Raw genomic sequence first — 21,114 nt, forward strand, 5'->3', positions numbered from 1 at the left:
GGACCCAGGCCTGCAGGGGAGAGCAGTTGGGGGTGACCAGGCCTTCAGGGGAGGGCAGTTAGGGGTGACCAGGCCTGCAGGGGAGGGCAGTTAGGGGTGACCAGGCCTGCAGGGGAGGGCAGTTAGGGGTGACCAGGCCTGCAGGGGAGGGCAGTTAGGGGAAAACAGGCTTGCAGGGGAGCAGTTAGGCATCAATCAGGCTGGCAGGGGAGTGGTTAGGGGCAATCAGGAAGGCAGGGAGGCGAGCAGTTGGGAGCCAGCAGTCGGGATCCCAGATTGGAGAGGGTGCAGGCTGGGCTGAGGGACACCCCTCTCCCCCATGCACGAGTTTCGTGCACTGGGCCTCTAGTTCAAAATAATAGGTTAAAGTGTAATAATCTTAAATGGTGCCATTAAGCTAGATGGTAAGGCATAGATAAACTGTTTAAACCAAGCATGTCAAACTTGCGGCCCATAACGAATATTTTTGCGGCCCAGCCAATATAACGGTATGTAAGAAATGTTTTAATAAAAATTTCATAACTTAATTTTTACAATATCCTGTTATACGTAATTATTAATAATGAACTACAATGTTCGCTAATGACTGATTAGTATAATCATGTTGCATTCATTTCCCTTACGTGCCATATGTGCAGGCGCACCATTTCTCTCCACTAATACTAGCAGCGAATATTTTAGTAGCCGGTGGCCATGTCATTAGTCTTGTACTGACTTGGTTGGTGTGCGCAACAGGAAATATTTCGCTTTCGGAGAACAAAAAAAATAGGTTTATTTGCATTATGCTTATTAATTTGTGCAGTTATTCAGTGTCTGGTAAGTTAATGTTCAAGAAAAAATATTAATTTTTATTTAAATGTTCTATTATTTTATGTTAACGATTACTCATTTATTTCAGTCCTTTGTATTCAGCATGTCTCTATCGAAATAAACCTACGTTTCTATGAAAATTGAAGCTTTTGTTTTTTTGTGGTCCACATAAACTTAAACCTTGTTTATTTGGCCCGTGTTAGCCTTTGAGTTTGACATGCTTGGTTTAACCCAGAAAAAAAAAAGATAATAGGCATGACAGCACTGCAGAAATATAATGCAAGTGCCATTAGAAAATATAGACACAGAAAATGGTAAGATAATTTCTTGATCGATCCAGATAGTGTATTAAAGGAAATAGGGCTCCATCAGAAACATTTTGAGATAATCATCAAGAAGGACAAGTATTGTTATGCCTTTTATTTGTAGGTGTAATGATCCTATGGATTCAGCATGGCATGTCCTGGGTGGTTGCACTAGTGATTATTACAAGGCATGACTATAAAGTAACAGCTGCTTCCACAATGAAAATCAGCCTCGCCTATTTATGGTCACCTGCTTCAGCTGTTTTTCCACAGCATTGTGTATAAGCTTACACCATTATGTAACTAACAATGAAGTACGCACTCTCTTGGTAAGGGAAATCATAGGCTCTTAGTGGTTATTAAAGAAATAACATTTAAACACGGGTTTCAGTGGAGTTTACTTTCTTCTACAAACTGCTTGAAATTAGTTCTGACACTCATTTTAATGAGTCTCCATTCCCCGTGAAGAGTTGACCTGGCACAATTGGAATCTATGTTACTGATGTGGTTGGCACAAAACTCTCTTTGTTTCTCTCCTTCAGGGAAATCTATATAGCCAAGGTAGGGTTTTCGGTAGCCAAATTAACATCACATCTGATATGTCAAAATGAGTAAAATTCTTAAAACACATTACTATAGCATCTTAGTCATAGAATTCTGAATCGCACTACATCCAGTCTTCTCACTCAGAAGTCATTTCTTTTCTCAAGTCTATGCTGCACATTGCTGCTGAAATAATTTTCCTAAATCATGTATCTGATCCTGTCATTGACTCGTACTTGTGAATTTAGTGTTTCTCTTCATGTGACTTACCCTTTCTGAGGCTCCATTTCCTTGTCTCTGTAATGAAGGAGTTGTAATAAATTCTTGTAAGGCCACAGCTCCCATCTCTGCGAGAATGAAGTGCTTGCTCTTGCTACCCTGTCCTCCCAGCTCTCCTCTCACGCATTCCACAGTCTAAAGACACGGCCAGCTATGCCCGGAACCTCTCCTGTGCTTTTCTGTGTACAAACTGTGTTCTCCCTGTCCTTCCTCCACTGTGCTAGCTCCCTGTGGGAAACTCTCTTGATCCCTCAGCTGAGAGTCTTGCCTGCCAGTTCTTCCTGCTTGTTAATAGAACTACGTGTCTTATACTGGCACATTCTAGCATGTATTACAGCTCTGGGTGCATTATCCTAACCTAGTATATTATAGTTTCCTTTACTGTAGGAACTTTATTCATCTTTATGGTTTCTCTAACATCATTTCAGAGTCTATCCATAGTAGGTAAATAATGTTTAGGGAGTTAATCATTAGAATTGCTGCTGAGTGGAATCTAGTACTCAAATAAACAGACTAAACTTGACAGCAATCTTGATTCTGTTTCATTAGATAATAAATTAAACATCTCCATGTCTCTTCTTAGTCAAAAGTGGTACCACCTATAGCTTTTTTTCTTCACAAGTTACTTGTATTTTCTGAGGCAAGTGAATGAAAGTATTTTATACATTTAATTTTCTTTAAGGGTCCCCGAATTACGATAACTGAAACTATAATGGAGTAGCCAAGTATAAAACTTCAAGTGTTACAAACAGAAAAGGAATCTAATCGAATCAAATCAAATTAAAAAGGAAAAGAATGGACAGAGGTGATTGCAATTACCAATTGCTTAATAGAAAGAAAACTTAGTTACTTAATCTGTTTAATTTTAAATTTAAATGATTACAGAAGGTATTTTTATATAAAGAAAACTTTGACAGCCTTTCCCAAAGTCAGAAGTAGTAAGAGAGAAATATTCAGTTTCAAGTGTCACTGTTAACTTTCCAACTAAATTGTTGACTTTGGAAACATTAGGTGATAGGAAATTTCAAGAAAATAAATTTAGATCAATATGATGGCTTGCTGTACCTTTGGGAACCACTGAACAACCTGAGGCAACTGTGAGGGGTATTCTATCCCTTTCTCTCACATTTACTCATTCCTTTAATCATTGTTCCTACTTCTTGGACTTCTCTAACCTTTATCTTTTCTCGTCTTCTTTGCCCAACTTATTTTTGCCCTTTTATGCTAACTACTTTACTAAAGTATAATTTACATGTTTAAACACACAAATGACAAATGTACAGCTTGAAGAATTATATGTATAAATTTGTATGTATTTATTTTTTCTACCTATCACCCAGATCAAGATTTTGACTATTTCTCTCACCTCAAAAAGTTGCCATGTACCTACCTCTGTCTTTCCTCCCTCCCCCTGCCCAGCAATTGTTATTTTGATTTCTATTATCCTTCTTTCTTTTACTCCTTTTCCTCTAGTCACTAGAGTCTAGTGCCTATCATGCCTCAGATAGGCCAGTGACACTGCAGACACTATCTAGATCCATAGCTGGCAACTGGGAGCTACAGAAATTACTTGTTCCCCAGTGCTGAAGTATTTTCTTAATTTTAAACCTCAAAGCAACACATATTTGTTGAAGACTTCATAAGGACTCTACACCATGCTAAGCACTGAGTTGTATACAAAATTATCTGGCATGGTCCAGAATTTCGAGAAACGGATCGTTTCCCTTTAAGTTACTGGGAGGTAAAGGACTATCCCCATTACCTGTGCCCTTCCCTACCACTCAAGTTGTGTAATAGAATTATAGATTCAGAGTAAGCCTTTTCTACACTTAACAAATACAAGAAGTAAAAACCTCTAAAATTTGTTCCTGAAACCATTAGTTAATAAAATTGTACTGAAAATCTGCAGTGTAACTTCTCTGAGATATTTACAGCTGCCGTCGTTGCCTCTGGTCACAGAATGCTCGCATGACACCAGCTCTTTTTGGTGTAGGGATTTGGTTTGAGTGAGGTTTTTTGGTTGAGTTTTTGAGAAGGCAGTTTATTCACACGTTTCAAATTTTAAAGGATCCAAAAGGTGTATAGTGACATGTCCCCCACCCTTTCTTCCCAGGACCCAGTTCTCCGTTCTTCAGGTAACCAGTGTATATCCTTATAAATATTTTTTATAACTTTATCCTTAAATATAATCTTATGTAATCTATATTATATATATTAAATCTGTTCTTCATGTTGCTCTTTTCTCTTTATATTTTAGAAGTTATTGCCATTATTAAAGACCATCCTTATTCTTTCATACCATAATTTGTCTAAATTATTTCTACTCTTTTACTATTACAAAAAATGCTGCGGTGAATAACTTTGTACATAAGTCAGTATGCATTTGTGCACGTAAATTGAGAGGATGAATTCCAGATGTGGACGTGCTGGGTTACAGGAGTATGCACGTGGAGAGTTCTGGTAGATTTTGATAGCTTGCTTTCCATAGAGATGGTACTGATTTACTCTCCTACCAACATTGTTCAGGAGTATGTTCCCCCAAACCCTCTTCCACCCTGTCAATCTTTCCTATTCTGGTAAGTGAAAATAGAATCCTAGTGTAGATTTTAATGTACACTTTACTTAGTATGAATAAGGCTGAGCATCTCTTCATATGTTTCAAAGTTGTTTCTGTTTCCTTTTCTGTGAACTTCCTGTTCAGTTTCTTTGTCCATTTTCCCCCTTTTTGGTTACTGGTCTTTTTCTTAGTGATTTGGTAGAACTTATACAGTAGGGATAATATCCTTTGTTGGCTCTATGATTTGCAAATATTTTTTTACAAGTGTTCATGTGTCTTTTGAGTTTATTTTTGGTGGTCTTTGTCATTCAGATTTTTTATGCAGTCAAATTTATAAGTTTTTATTCAAAGGCTTTTTTGGGATTATGGGTCATGATTATAAAGGAACATTTTGAGTAGGGGCCTCACAATGTAGTCTTGCTATTCAATTTGAGGTGGATTTCAAGTATGTACAATTGTATTGCTCACAGGGTCTTACACAAAGGCTGGAAAATACTAGTAATACCAGTAAGGCTCAGAAAATTGATAAGACCAAGGGAACCCAGAGCCAGGATTCCTCACAGGCCTATACCAGGTTAGGGCTGCTGCAGCCAGTACCATCATGCCACTAAGCACTGCCCCTACTTCATTGTCATTCGTCTCACATTTATTGTATCAGTTGCATCAGATTCTAAGTTTCAGGCAGAAGCATTTCATTGGCCAGGCAGTCATGCAAAGTATAGACAAATGAAGCTTGAAATCTTAATTACCAACATTTTATGAGGAAATAGACATATGGAGTTACTTTATTTAGAGTTCTTGTTATATTTTCTGTTCTTGTAAAATTTATAACTTTGTTAAAAAATGACCTGCTCTGAAAAAGTTTTATATTTCATTTATTTGACAAATATGAGATACTTGGATGATATGAGTTTTATCAATGTCTTTAGTCATAAATGAGTTAATTTCTTTCTTTTTTTTTCTTTTTTTTTTTTTTTTTTAGTTAGTTTCTAATACAACCTCAGATGAGGTCATTTCGGATCTGTCATTATAACATTTTTAGTTTTTTGTAGGAATGGTAATGTTGCATTTAGCACAGTTTTATTCAGTATTATTCAGCATCTATGGTTTCTATGGATACATACTTCATATTGATCTGGATTCTCTGAGCTTTTTTTTTCAACGTGCAATTATTTCATATTGAAAGAGCCTCAGATTTTATTATTAATCCGATTTTATTCCACAGTTCTGCTACAAGCACAGCATATGTGTTCCTACTCTATGCAATAAGAACCATAACATTTATGAGAAAAACATGAGATTGGGCACAATACTCAAAAACTTCATCCCTGATACATAAAAAACATAATAGGAACCTGATGAAAATAGTAGTATAATTTTGCACACGTTAATTGGTTAAAAGATACATAAAAACTGCAATAAAGAGGGCACTATACCTTTAAAAGACCTGAAGTTTGCAGCTTGTGCGTTGTTTTGAAGTAATGGTCGGAAGGTGATGATATGAAATCAGATGGAAAGTTGTCACACCAGATGTGTATGGGCACTGCTCACAACACACACAGTGCAGCATTTGTTGAATTAGAGAAAAATATGTTCTTAAAGTATTTGTTAAAAGAAATAATTTGAGTAAACTGACTTTTTCAGTAATTCCTAATAAACATAATAATGGAGTAATGTTATTAAGCTAGGTTGAGATGATTTTTTTTTTTAGAAATAAATTCTTCAAGTGGTTTTTCAGGTTTTTTAAGTGATAAAATTTTTATGTTTTTACATTATATGTCTCCTAAAACGTTACCCATTTGTATTTTAGGTTGCAACAAGGATAGTGTTCGAGCAGGGTGTAAAAAATGTGGCTACCGTAAGTACATTAAAAAATAACATTCTGTATGGTGAATCACTACTTCATTGGGCAGTGTGATTTAGCATCCATATTTCAGGGCCCTGCGCACAGACAGTCCTTCAGTCCTGTTATTTAGTGCACATTTGCAGATGACTTAGAAATGTATCTGTCAGACTAAGTGAAAACTATTGATGAAACATTCCCTATTTGTTGAACTTACTCTCCTTTATAAGGGTGAAAATGGACCCAGAATTTCTGCTCACTGTCAAAATTTGGTTTAAATGGTCCATTAATCTCTATTATGATTAATGGAATGGAAAAGTAAGCTTTAACAAGTGTAATTATATACTCAGAATTTGTCATTATGTATTATAAATAGCTATTTGTCTAGTTAAATGTAGCAATCCCTAAGGTTTTGATAAAGCTGTAATAATATTTGCTGTTTTTTAAGTTGTTTGGAGACCATGCAAATGAGCCTGGATTATTGTTAATGTCCTAAATTATTTTTTAACAAAATAAAGGTGATTTAAAAAAAAGATTTCCATGCAAGAACACATGATAAAAAAGCAATCTAGTCATTGATATTATTCATCAGAAGGATTCAGAATAAAAGCACACTAGGAGAACCAACTCACATGCCTCCAATCAAAGGCTGGAATCTGGATCAAGGGAAGCTTGCTCAATTAACAAAGTGGGTACATAAGTGTACGTATTCTTCATATAAATAAAAACTTCTGAAGAATGTACTTGCATGTAAAGAATGAGTGCAATGAAATCTTTTCTGTTGTTTAAATTTGTTTATATTTATTTCTACTTTGTTTACTTTCTTCCAATCCTTGCTAATTTCCATTTATCTTTTTTTATTCAAGATTTAAGAACTTACTATATATATTGTATTTACTTCAAATCCAGAATAGATTGCCAGTCTGTATACTATCAGTTTATCTACTTGGACTTCTTTAACTTAAGACCTGTAGGGAAACAATTAAAATCTTTTTCTTTTTTTTTCTTTTTTTTGAAAATAGAATATTTGTTGATTTAGTCTCCTCATTGCTATTTTATTTTAGACATTAACAGAAGCATCTATAGTAATTAGACATTTTTTAAAATATTTTTATTGATTTTCAGAGATAGACAGAGGGATCGAGAGAGAGAAAGAGAGAGAGAGAGAGAGAGAGAGTGAGAGAGAGAGAGAGAGGGAAGAAACATTGGTCTGCTTCCTGCATGCCCCCCTGTCGGGGATTGAGCTCACAACCTGGGCATGCCCCCTTCCTGGGAAGCCAACCAGATGGTGCATGGGATGATGCCCAGTCAACTGAGCCACATTGACCAGGGCAGAATGTTTTAGAGAAGCCTAGGAAGGAAATAGTGCTGACAGTCTTCCAAGTTGAGTTCTGCTTGATTTTTCAGATCGTTGATTTTAGTAATGAAGTTTTTAAACAACTTCTAATTTGTCTCCTGTGGAAAAGTTTAGTAATATTTTCCTCTGGGTTAAGCTTACATCTTACAGCTGTTAGAGGTTGAGGGTCTTCTTCATTTACAGATCTTTCTGATAGAAACTGAATTTTTAAAATTTTCTGTTCTATGGAGGCCAGAACCTTTATATTGCTTATGGAGGTAGGAGAAAGACAACAAAACCCTTTGAATGTTTTTAATGGCTGAAAATGTAGAGATTCATCAGTCAGTTACAAAAGAGTATTATCTCTTTTTATTGTGAAAACAGGGGTTTGATTTTATAATTTTAAAAATGTTAATATTTGATTTTAAAAAATTTCAGCCTTATCTGTGTAGCTCAGTTGGTTGGAGTGTCATCCCCATACACCATGGTTGAAGGTTTGATACCCAGTCAGGGTGCATACAAGAAGCAACCAATGAATGCTTAAATGAGTGGAACAACAAATTTCTCTCTCTCTCTCTCTCTCTCTCTCTCTCTCTCTCTCCCTTCCTCTCCCCCCATCTGTTCCTCTCTCCCCCTCTACTTTCTCCCTCCCTCCCTTCCTCTCTCTGTCTCTAAGTTCAATAAATAAAAATTAAAAAGAAAAATAGAAAAATATTTTGTCAATATTTCAATAGTAATTATACTGTTTTTAAAGCTTTCAAGTTAAGGATGAATGTGCTACTTAATAACATGGATCTCATTTTTTTTCATAGCAGAATTTCTTCAGCAACTTTAGAAGAATGGTTATTTCTATAATGAGTTTTATTTATTTTTTTTAATTGACAGTTTCTGAAAATTGAAAAGCTATAAGGACACTAAGCCTTTGTCCATGGAAGACATTATGTGAGACATGTATTCCATGGACAAAGGCTTATTGTCCTTGTAGACTCTAGCTGAGCATTTGATTACAGAAGCAGGAAATAAAAACTTTCTGAATACCCTTAACATTTTATGTAACTTAAAATCCTAATCTACTGATATATAGTCATGTCCTTTTGTCTGTGGATCTGCTAATTGGTATCACACAGTGTTTTGAGTGCAAATCATATCTGAAATGCATTTTCCACTTTTATTGTTGTTTCTTCAAAGGTAGAGAAACAGTTAAGATACTTGTAAAGAAATCTGAGTGCAAAATTCTTCTATCATTAATTCTCAACTCGGGGTGATAAAGCCTTCCAGAAATCTGGAGTTTTTGGTGTTTTTGTTGTCCATAGGGGTGGGGAGCAATATGACATTTTTAGTATGTAGGGCCCAGAGACTATAAACGACCTGCAATGTGTAGGACATTCCTAAACAATGGAGAATTGCTTGGCCTAAAATACTAATGGCATCCCAAGAAATAGGCCATTTTTTCATTGTTTTAGATCCCCCAATCCCCATCTTGTACAATCTTCTTGCCAAAGCCTATTTTGAAAACTGCTTTTTAAAAACAATTCATCTAAATCAAGTCTTTCTAAAAGTACAGCTTTGTTTCATAGAAATTACCACTCATTATTTTTTCCACACTTACATTTTTTGGCCTGCATGATGTTATATAAGCAAATTTTGAAACAGTCAATAACCGACTCTTGGGGGAGTATGGTATCAGCATATGGAGTAAAATGTATAGTGTGAGCTGAGGGAAAGGTGACCAGGAACATACATGGCCCGGGGGGAGCAGGAGAGGGCAGCCGCAGGAGAGGGCAGCCTATATAGATTCAGGCCTGAATAGTGAGGAATAAGAAATGTGGAGAGAGTCTGTGATGTCTCTATTTTCCAGAGATTTACATGAGGAAAGTATGGAATTGCCTCAGTGCATGTGGGCTGTTATACAGAATACCACAGGCCAGGCAGCTTGTAAACAGATAAATGTATTGCTCGCAGATCCAGAGACTGCAAGTCCAAGATCAGGGTGTGAACATGGTCTGGTGAAGGCCCTCTCCAAGTCACCGGCTTTTTGTTTTATCCTCACGTAGCGGGAGGGGCTAAAGATCCCTTCGGAGTCCCTTTTATAAGGAAGGCATTGATCCCCTTTATGAGGGTACCACCTGGTGAGGCAGAAACTCTTTTCCCAAGCTAAAACAATTAACATTAAAAATTGGTCTGGTATCACATTTCATTAAAAAACTTAATTCCATCTACATGTCATTATTAAAACTATGTAGAAAACTAAAAACTACTTAGAAATTTTCAAAATAAAGGGGTGGGGCAAACATAGATATTAGATTGAATCTTGTTGATATTCAGCTGTTTCACTCATAAAAATTGTTATTTCATATGATTAAACAATAACCAAAAACACTAGTGGAGCAATTTTAATATCAGACTTTTAAAGCAAGAGCAGTACTAGGGATAAAGAGAGATTTAAGAACAGTCAACCAAGAAGATAAATTAATAGTGTTCTTGAATATGCTTACTAATATAATCTCAAAATATGTGTAGCAAAAGCTTTCACAAGGAGAAATGGTTAAATCTATGATAGAGGTACTTAAAAATTTAACTACTTTCAGAAGTTATTAGACAAAACTTATAAGGTACAGAAGATTTGAACAGTAAAATAGACATAGAACCATATTCAACAAATACTGATGTATATTCTTTTAAAATATATAAATGTACTATATGGAAAAACAAAAGAAATCTCAGCAAATACCAAAGAACTGATATCATACAGACCCCATTCTCTCATAACAGTGTAATAAATTTAGAAATCATCAAAAGCATAGTCTGAAAACGCCCTGTGTTTGGAAACTATTTATAATAGCAAAAGACTGGAAGCAACCTAACATTCTGTCAGTAGCAGAAAGTATAAATAAATACTATTTTTATACTTTATTCATCAGATAAAATTACATCTACTTATGTTAACACAAATAAAGCACAAAATGTAATATTAAGTGTCAGAAACAAGTTACAGAATGATAGGTAAGTATAATTGAGTTTACGTGGGGTTTTTTATTCTTTTTGAAAGCTGTAACATTTTTTCTAATTTTAGAGAGGTAGGAAGAGAGAGAAACATTGATCAGTTGCCTCCCGTACATGCCCGACTAGGTATGTGCCCTGACCTAGGTATGTGCCCTGACCGGAAATCAAAACCAGAACTTCCAGTGCACAGGATGATGCTCAAACCAACCGAACTACACCAGCCAGGGCTTGAGTTTATGTTTTAAAAAATAAAAATACAATATGCTGTTTCATTAAGGTAGACACCAACTTCAGTATATCAACTACTGAAGACACAAATAATGGGATGGACTGAAGCCAGGCTTCCAAAGGATAGGGCAGCTCTCCAACTTTGTGTGTGTGTGCACAGGCATGCAAACATTCCCCTTACAAAAATTTTAGGTGAATATGACAAAATGTTAACGTGTGGGTGATTGGCACTTGGGTATTGGTTATATTATTCCCTGTAGTTTTCTGATGTTTGTAATTTGTAATAATTGATTTTTTCAAAATTGTATCATGCTATAAGTAGACAACTGCTGTAGTTTTCTTATAGAAAGAATCTTTAGGAGGTGAATGATGTCAGAACTAAATTTTAGGTGTTTTTCAAAAGAGCACATTCCATTAAATTATTATGGTACCTTTCATTATGAAAGCTGTTTAATTGCATGTGTATAGTAGTAAAGCTGAGAAGAAAAGGGTATGGGAAAGGAATTAAATATCCTAAATATGATAATATTTTCTTCAATATCCTATATAATAAAAGCCTAATATGCTAACTGTCTAGCCGTTCATTAGACCGTTTGACCAGTCGCTGTGACGTGCACTGACCACCAGGGGGTAGACGCTCCAACCAGTAGGTTAGCTTGCTTCTGGGGTCCGGCTGATCGGGACTGGGTGAGATGGGCCGGGACTGGGTGAGATGGGCTGAATATGCCCTGGAGCCAACCTCCCGCAGTCCCTCCCTGGCCAGCCAATCTCCTGCAGTCCCTCCCCAGTCTCTAAAATATTTCTTCTAATTAATTTCCTTTCAATGTGCATGAATCCATGCACCAGCCCTCTAGTCTATATATATAAAAGCCTAAGTGATCATTACGGTGGAATGACCGGTCGCTATGACGCACACTGAGCAGGCAGGCAGGTGAGCGGTTAGGAGTGAGCAGTCAGGCAGGCGAGCGGTTAGGGACAAGTGGTCCCAGATTGTGAGAGGGATGTCCGACTGCAGGGATTGGGCCTAAACTGGCAGTTGGACATCCCCCGAAGGGTCCCAGATTGCGAGAGGGCAAAGGCTGAGCTAAGCCGCCCCCCACACACACACACACACACACGAATTTCATGCACCGGGCCTCTAGTATTACAAAAAATGGAAAACTATAGTGATTCAGTACCCAGAAAAAAATGCTTATTGAATTAGAAGCCCTGATGAAGAAAGGAAAGTTCTTTCTCTGAGTGTTGCATTCAGGGAAAGCAAACCATCACCCACTGAGTAAACGTTAGAACTAAACATTATATTATTAAAATTGCAGCTTGTTGCTTACCAGGAGGCAACAAAACAATAATTATGTAACGTATCTATCATTTTGTCATTCACATTTTTTCATTTTACTTAGCTGGTCACCTGACTTTTGAATGCCGCAATTTCCTCCGAGTAGACCCCAAGAGGGACATAGTATTGGATGTCAGCAGCACAAGCAGTGAAGAGAGTGACGAAGAGAATGAAGAACTGGATAAACTGCAGGCACTACAAGAAAAAAGTAAGCTATGCCTTTTTTCTCTTCATTTTTTACAAATGTTTGGAAATGTGTCTATTGTGTCATGCTTATCTATTGTTCTATTGCATTTATCACTAAGATACCTTTTCTGTTTAATGTAAGAGATACTGCAGAGGTAAGGAAATAGGCTTTGAATGTTGTAAATAATTCTCCCAAAATCAAACAGCTGATCAGTTGCAGAACCAGGAGGCAAGTCTGTTTTTGATTCTAGAACCCAGGTTTTGTTGTTATTCATGTTATTCCATCACCCTAGCAGGTGTCAGTGGGACAGAGCTGATTTAAGACTTGGTTTCTGGCCCTATTGGGCCATTTTTTAGCACGTGACTTTCAACAAGTCACTTAACCTCTCTGAACATCAATTTCCTTGTGGAAAGCACAAAATATTGGGTTGTCAAATCACACTGTTTCAAATCAGTGATCTTAGCCAACATCAAGCTTTGCTAATGATGGGAGTATATAAATGATCCTGAGGCAGAGGCGGAGTAGCCAGACCTCTGGGCTGGCCAATACAGCTCCCAGGTATTTTCTTTCTACTTCAGAACCCACTCTAGCTGGGGTCAACATAAGGCGTTTCTAAGTACTTACACAAAAGGAAGTCATTTTATCATGAAACACCTGCATTTTTTAGGGAACCATGCCCCATAAATCCATAGGTTCCAGGTTATTAATCATAATCCTAGCAAAGCCCGTACATCCTGCTATAAGCAGTCTGTTAATAAGGATTCACTTGCTAACAGCTTGAGCATGGACTTCTAGCTTTCAGAACTGTGAGAAAATAAGTTACTGTTATTTAAGTCACTCCCTAAAAGGGTTCTCTTGCTAGCAAGTACCATTCATTTGTTCCCAGGAGGTCTATAATTAGCATGTGTGTAATTTCTTTCCTGGGGGCATCCTCGCCCCCCCTCAAAGAGAAGAGAGATTATAGACCTAGTGTTTAACCATTTCTCTCCCATCTTGTCTATAAAATGGCCTCTCCTTGCACTGAGGTTTTTAGGAATAAAATGTTGTATGTGAGAATGCTTTGTGAAATACGATAGCAAAAAGCAATTTATTTGAATATGGATTTAGGCATGGGATGAGAGAAATACAAAAAGTTAAACTCATTTTAGATCATCAGATAACAATAAGAACTTTAAAAATTTTTCAGCTTTCCATATTACTAGTATATCCAATGAAAGTAAGTGAAGATATCAAATGCGCCAGGGTAGTGGGGCAAGTGAGAAGGCAAAGAGGGCAAATGAGAGGGACATTACATATGAGTATGTACAGCTGCAGGGTAAAGGCAGCCCTTGCATTTGCTCCCTACTGAAGCATCACTGAAGTTATAGTAAAGGAATTTTTTTAAAAGACATAAATTGACAAGGGCAAAGAAAATGGGATAGGAAGCAGTAGTAACAAAATTTTGCTGAAAAGCAGGTGTATTAGTGATGACGGACTGTAAACTTGAGAAAGATATAACCTGTAACACTGTGGAAAGCTGAGAAGTAAGCTGACATACATTTCACATCCCCCAAAGACTTGCTAATGAGGTACCTTTGTAACTGAGGTATTATATAAGGCTAAAAACAGAGGGTTGGTTAAAAATCTGAAGCAGTTAGATAACTCAGTTCCCTTCCCTGCTCTGTGAAGCTGGATGGGATGACTTGCTTTCCTCCATCACCTCACAGACTATTGTAGGTCTGTTTTCTAGAACAGCATTAGACAAAGGGTCCTTAAACAGGGGTAGCCCAAACACAGAGGGAAACATAAGCTAAGGGTTAGATCAGCCGTGGGCAAACTACGGCCCGCGGGCCGGATCCAGCTGTTCTATCCGGTTCTCTTGCTCTCCCATCCGCTCCTTTACTTTGAATTTATATTAGTTCACACAAACACTCCATCCACGCTTTTGTTCCGGCCCTCCGGTCCAGTTTAAGAACCCATTGTGGCCCTCGAGTCAAAAAGTTTGCCCACCCCTGGGTTAGATACTGAATGGTGAGAATCTTTCAGCCATCTTCACCTGTTTGGTTCTCAGACATAAGATTTGAAGATTCTTCCCTGGGAACTCTGCCTAATCTAAGAGGAAAGTAATAAAGATACTGACATCTAGGATTCTTCAAGGATGTGGCCCTAGCCAGATTACCAGGAAATCCAGGTGTTCAAGCTTTGCTTGCTGAAAGCTTCCAGTCAGCTTTTTAGACAATCAAGGAGCACTACATTTCTGAGGAAAGACTCCAGCATAAAATAAAAATACCAAATCCAACAAACAAAAACATCAACTTGAAGAATCCATTCTATGAAGGGAGAAGAAAACCTAACAGGAATAATTAATAACCAGTTTCATGGACAAAAACAACCAAAGAACTTTTAGAAATTGAAAAAGAAGCAGGCATAAAATGTGATAAAGCGGGAAGATAAAGATGATGTAATCTTAAAAGAGCAAAACGAGAAAAAAAAATAAGACACCTGAAGGATATGTCTAGGAAATACTTTATTCAAATGAGTCCCAGAAAGAGAAAACAGAAAATATTTCCAAGAACTGAAGGACATTAGTTTCCAGATGAAAAGATTCAATAAGTACCAAACACAGTATTAGAAATAGACTCACACAGAGGCACACCATTGTGAAACTTATACCATGAGAAACAAGGAGAACGTAATTCAAACTTTTTGGAGCCAGGACCAAAACTGGTCATAGGTAAAGGATCAGGAATCAGAATAGCTTTGTACTTCTCTAAAGCATAACTTGTAAGCTAGTAGATGTAGATAATGCTTTAATATTTTTGAAGGAAAATTATATCCACATTAGACTGATACACCTAACCAAATTATCAACCAAGTGTAAAAGTAGAGTAAAGGTATTGTCAGACATTCAAAGTTTCAAAAAAAATATGCCTCTCACATACCCTTATTCCAGAGGTTATCTGTCAAAATAAGGGAGTAGACCCAAAAAAGGAAGACATGGAACATGGGAAATAGAAGAGAGAAGGGAATACCTGGGATGTTGGTACAGGGAGATCCCAGGCACAGAGAGCAGCCAAATCACCTAGGAGCAGAACAGACGTTTCTAGGAGAGAAGACCTAAGCTTGTCCATTCCACTAGGACAGTTTCTACCCCATCCATCTACACCACGCATGTCAAACTTGTGGCCCACGGACCCCATGCCTAGTTTATTTGGCCCGTGTTAGCCTTTGAATTTGACATGCTTGATCTACACTGCCCTATTTTTTAAAAAATAAATGCATAAAATTTTAGAATTAGGAAGGATCTTAGAGAACACATAGTTTAAACACCTAGTTTTAAAGAAAAATAAATTAAGAACAAGTAACTTCTCCAAATCACTAACTGGTCACAGTAAAGCCGGAACCATGATCCAGGTTTTCTGACTACTAGTCCCGTACTCTTTTCATTATAACGTGCTGCTCTCCAAACTTAAAAGATCATCCAGGCTCTTGGTTCTTGACCATTTTTTCCCTCATCACATCAGTCTGGAAGGATAAAGAACATAAATAGTGGGGTGGTTTACTCTAGAGGTAACTGTTTAATCAGAAGACCTGGGACAAATCCACCCTAGGAGGAAAGGGAAGGGATTAACATATTACCTCCAGGATAAGAAGTAGTTGGTAAACCTTCCTTATTAGAATCAGCTTTCCTCCAACCTCACATTGAGAATGATGGACTCCATCTAGCTTTTTTTTTTCTCTTTAAAAATATGCTTGCCCATGGTCGCTTAAAGATTCAGAACTTGTTTCCAAGTCTCGTCACTTCCACTCAGAACAGTGCTCATTTCAGTACTAGTATATCATGCAGATTCCAATAATAAAGTATTATAAAAGGGATCCATATTTATTTTATGGTTACCTAATACTAGCCCAGTGACTCATCCCTACCCAAATAAACAATAGGTTGGTTCCTGAGTACATGAAGGAAGAGGGTGTACAGGTTATGGTGCTTAGTTTCATTGATAATTTTCTGATATGACTCAGATCTCTAAAGGGGCGAGGGTGAAACACTGATTTGTTGAATGTGAGTTCTCGTCCCACATCACCCTTCCTTTGGTCCTTGGAGGTAGAGATCTCTTGTACCAACTATCTTGAATATGGTAAGGTTTTTGCCCATTTGTTTGTTTTAATAACAGAATAAAAATAGTGAGCCAGGAGAAAGCAAAGAATTCTTAGTGTACTTACGTAAATAGTTGTTCTGCTTTTATGAAATGGTCATGAAAGGGAAGAGAAAGAAATGTCACCTAAAAAACAAGACTCAAAACTTATTTTTATATAAATTCTATTTTCTATTTTGCCTCTATATATATATACTAGAGGCCCGATGCACAAAATTTGTGCAAGGGGCTCAGCCCTCGCAGTCCCGGCTTCATCCAGAAGGTCATCCAGCTGTCCAGTCTAATTAGCATATTACACTTTTATTATTATAGGAATTTGCTTCTATTTTAGTGCATATTTTCCAATGCATTTAATATCTTAATATCTTTCACTTAAAATAAATATAATTCTAAATGACAAATACAATTTTTGATGGAATTAAAGAATGTGAGAGTAGGACTTGACATGGACAGGAACAAGCATTGTTACCTATTATATGATAACAACCTGGGACCTGTGTCTCCTTAGAAAATTATATTACTGGTGCTGTGAACAGGGAAAGATCAATAAATACATAGCAAGGATCCAAGTGTGAGCATGCTTGCTGTCTAGTAGCACTACAGTTCTTCAGGAAGCTTGTGAAGACTTTGCACTGTGTTTTGAACTTTCTGAAGAAACTTTGGAATTGTACATGGTAGAAATATTTAAAGACCTATTTATGTTACAGTATATATAAAGTCAAGATAAAAGAATTTCAGTATTTACAAAGGACCCAAGAAATTCAAGTGAATGGATTTCCCATACTCTGTTTAACCTCGTGTTATTTAATATTAATCAGCAGTTTGCCTGGTATTAGGAAATAGTTCTCATATTTCATCCCTTAATATTTTTTATATTCTTTTGTTTAGTCCAGAAAAGTAATGTTGTATTTTGACAAATTTTGGTTTTGGGGCCTTTTTTGGTTTGGTTTTGTTTGTTTAAGAGAGTTTTATGTTAAATTTATATTTGATTTTATTTAAAGATGGTTGACACTGAAAACTACATAGGTATTTGCATTTTGCCATAATTGTCTCTCTCCTTTCCTGCTGAAATCAGATTCAGATGAATGACTTACAACGGTGGCTTCAAGCTTTATTAAGGTAGGGCTTAAATGAATTCACACAATAATTGGAGTTAAGCCTATATTTGGTTCAGCTCTAAAAGATAGTTGTTAAGTAATTGGAAGATACAAGAGGGAATGAGAAATTTAGATTAATGGGTCTAGGTTTGGAACTGCCTACTCAGATATTTAAAAGTAGCTGGTGACAGATACACAAACAAAGATTTAGTAGCTGAGCCAGCTTGTACTACTAGGATGGACCTTCCATTCTATCTTAAGTATATGTGTAAGCACTGGATCCTAACCTCCAACTCCTGAATGTTACATAAGAGGCCACCATTGTTGCTGATCATTACAAAAGTTAAGTGGTAAAGTACACAGGACCTTCTTGCCTTCTATTTTGCATTCCAAAGGTTGGTTGTATCATTTTCTAAGAAATTATTATTACGCAAAACCTTAAATTTTTCCCCCTGCTACACTTGTGTACATTTCGACATTCTGTCTCAGAAAGAACCTCAATATATAGACGTGGAATCGTTTTAAGAGTGGTAGTATAGAAACACTGAACTCTCTAAAATAAACTTTTGTCTTCAGTGCTTGGATTCTCATATCCTATTGTCAGTACTGGTTGTTCCTAAGGGTAGATGGCTCTGCAGAAGTATTAATTGAATTCTAGGATTGTTTTATTTCTATCAGAACTAATTTCTCTATATAATCTAGTCAGTGAGCTAGTTATTCATCATTCCTAAATGGATGAGGTAATTATTCCCATAGCTATTGTTTTATTTGCTTAGTTACTCAGTCTTTTTGCGGGGGAAGTGTTGGGGACATTTTTACAATTAATCATTCTGAACTTATTGTAACTACAGAAAAAAAGACAGCTATTCAAGAAACAGCTAAAGTGACTATTAAATGTCAGATCAAGCAGATTTCAAACAAAAGAATATTACTATGGATAAAGATAGTTTTTTTTTCATAATGATAAAAGGTTCAGTTAATTAGGAGGACATAAAAATACTGTTTATGCACCTAATAACAAAATTTAAAATATATGAAGCAAACCCCTGCTAGAATTCCCAGGAAAAATTTGTGTGGATACACAAATCCACAATTATAGTTGGAGATTTCAACACACCTTTCTCAATAATTGATGGAACAAGTAGACATTAAATCAGAAAATATATAAAAGACGAATAACACTGTCAACCAACTTGACCTGTTTAACTTTTATAGAAAACCTTACCAAACAACAGCAGAATATCCTTTTTCTTTAAGTGCATGCAGAACATCTACCAAGATGGACCTTATTCTGTGCTATAAATCAAGTCTCAATAATTTTAAAAGATTCAAGTTATGCAAAGCATATTCTCTATCCACAAGAAAATTAAATTAGAAATCAATAACAGATAGCTTCCTGGAAATTTTCCAAATATTTGTAATTTAATACTCTTCTAAATAACCCACAGGTCAAAGCAAAAAAGCAAAAGGAAATTAGAAAATATTTTGAAATGAATGAAAATATAAATACAACATAAATTTATGGGATACCCCTAATGCTGTAATTAGAGGCAAATTTTAGCACTAATTGCCTGTGATAGAAAAGAAGAAAAGCCTCAAAGTTATGACTTTCAGCTTCTACTGTAACACACAAGAAAAGGAGAGTCAATGGAACCCAGAAAGAGGCAGAAAAAAGGAAATAAGAGAGATGAAATAAGAAAATGGAAAGTAGAAAAATGGTAGAGAAAATTAGTGAATCAAAAGCTGGTTCTTTGAGAAGATTTATAAAATTGAAAAATTATTATCCAAACACATGAGATTTAAAAAAGTCATATGCCCGGCTGGCGTGGCTCAGTGGTTGAGCACCAGCCTATGTACCAGGAGGTCACAGTTTGATTCCTGGTCAGGGCACATGCCAGTGTTGCAGGCTGGATCCCCAGTGGGATTCCCTCTCATCATTGATGTTTCTATCTCTCCCTCTCCCTTCCTCTCTGAAATCAATAAAAATATATTTTTAAAAAGTCATAAATTACCAATATCAGAAATTAAAGAAATGACAATACTACAGATTATACAGATACTAAGGGAATTTTAATAAGTAAATTCAACAACTTAGGTAAAATGGACATGTGAAAGATACAAAGCACCGAAACTTTCAAAAAGAAAGAAATGGAGTGGCTGCATTTATTAAAGTAATTAAATGTTCAGTGTTAGAACTTTCAGTAAAGAAATCCCGATAGCCGATTGGCTTCTTTCATAAATTTACCAAACATTTAAAGGAAAAATAATACAATTTCTACATCAAATATTTTAAAAATTAAAGAGAAGGGAATACTTTCCAACTCAGTGTTTAAGGCCAGCATTACCCTGATAGCAAAACCAGATAGAGGTGCTGCAAGAAAAGTAGACTCTCATAAATACAGACACACAGGATTTTAAGAAATTAAAAGAATTTTAACAAATTGAATTCAACAATATGTAAAAATGATGTTACGACCAAGTATAGTGTATCCCAGGAATATGAGGTTTAGTCTCACATAAAAATCAGTCAGTGTAATTTGCCATTTTTTTTTTTAAATATATTCCACTGACTCTCCACAGAGAGGAAGGAAGAGTGATAGATAGTCAGAAACATCGATGAGAGAGAAACATCGACCAGCTGCCTCCTGCACACCTCCCACTGGGGATGTGCCCACAACCAAGTCACATGCCCTTGACCGGAATCGAACCCGGGACCCCCCAGTCCGCAGGCTGACGCTCTATCCACCGAGCCAAACCGGTTTTGGCAGTAATTTGCCATTTTTTAACAGACGGAAAAAAGAACACCTATATGATAACTACAATATTTTCAGAAATTATTTGAGTAAGTCCATTGTATATTACTGATAAAAATAATTCTTAGCGAACTAGGGAATTTCATCATCCTAATAAAGAATGTCTTTAAAAAAACTGAAAGATTATATCATACTTAAAGATAAAAGACTGAATGTTTACATAATGTAAGGAGCAAACCAAAGATATCACTCCTACCACTTCTATTCAACATTGTAGTGGAGATTCTGGCGCTGCAATAAGGAGATATAGACATGAATTTTACTTGCTAATATTTTCTTAAGGATGTTTGCATTATATGCATGGGGGATGTTGGTCTGCAGTTTTCTTGTATGCTATTTTAGTCTGATTATGGTATCAGTAACATTCTTTTCTTAAAATAGTAAGGAGAATTTTCTTCTCTTTTATTTTGGATAAGATTGTGTAAAATTGGTGTTATTTCTTTTTTAAATGTTTGGTAGACTTCTTCAGTGAAGTTATCTGGGCCTGGAGATTTCCTTTTTGTGAGTTTTTTGTTACAATTTCAAGTTCCTTAATAGTTAAAGGGTTATTGAAATTACCTACTTCATCTTAGACTAATGGCAATTTGTGTGTTTTTTTAAAAAGGGGTTTATTTTGTCTAAGTTGTCAAATTTATGTTTGT

At 36.3% G+C, this 21,114-nt stretch overlaps 2 protein-coding genes across 2 annotated transcripts in view; one reads left to right on the forward strand and one right to left on the reverse strand.

Moving 5' to 3' along the window:
* The window catches only part of CWC27 (CWC27 spliceosome associated cyclophilin), a 195,349-nt gene extending 193,129 nt beyond the window's left edge, over positions 1 to 2,220 (reverse strand). Inside the window, exon 1 of the mRNA XM_080682695.1 lies at positions 1,929 to 2,220. Within this exon, the coding sequence (XP_080538821.1) occupies positions 1,929 to 2,003 (75 nt within the window). The 5' untranslated portion in view covers positions 2,004 to 2,220. The remainder of the gene's footprint in view (positions 1 to 1,928) is intronic.
* Positions 1 to 21,114, forward strand: part of SREK1IP1 (SREK1 interacting protein 1) — a 41,140-nt gene that overhangs the window by 4,488 nt on the left and 15,538 nt on the right. The window contains exons 2-3 of the mRNA XM_080682697.1: positions 6,305 to 6,352; positions 12,305 to 12,448. Coding sequence (XP_080538823.1) covers positions 6,305 to 6,352; positions 12,305 to 12,448 — 192 coding nt within the window. The remainder of the gene's footprint in view (positions 1 to 6,304; positions 6,353 to 12,304; positions 12,449 to 21,114) is intronic.

This window comes from Plecotus auritus, assembly GCF_963455305.1.
Source record: "Plecotus auritus genome assembly, chromosome: 7".
Taxonomy (NCBI): Eukaryota; Metazoa; Chordata; class Mammalia; order Chiroptera; family Vespertilionidae; genus Plecotus; species Plecotus auritus.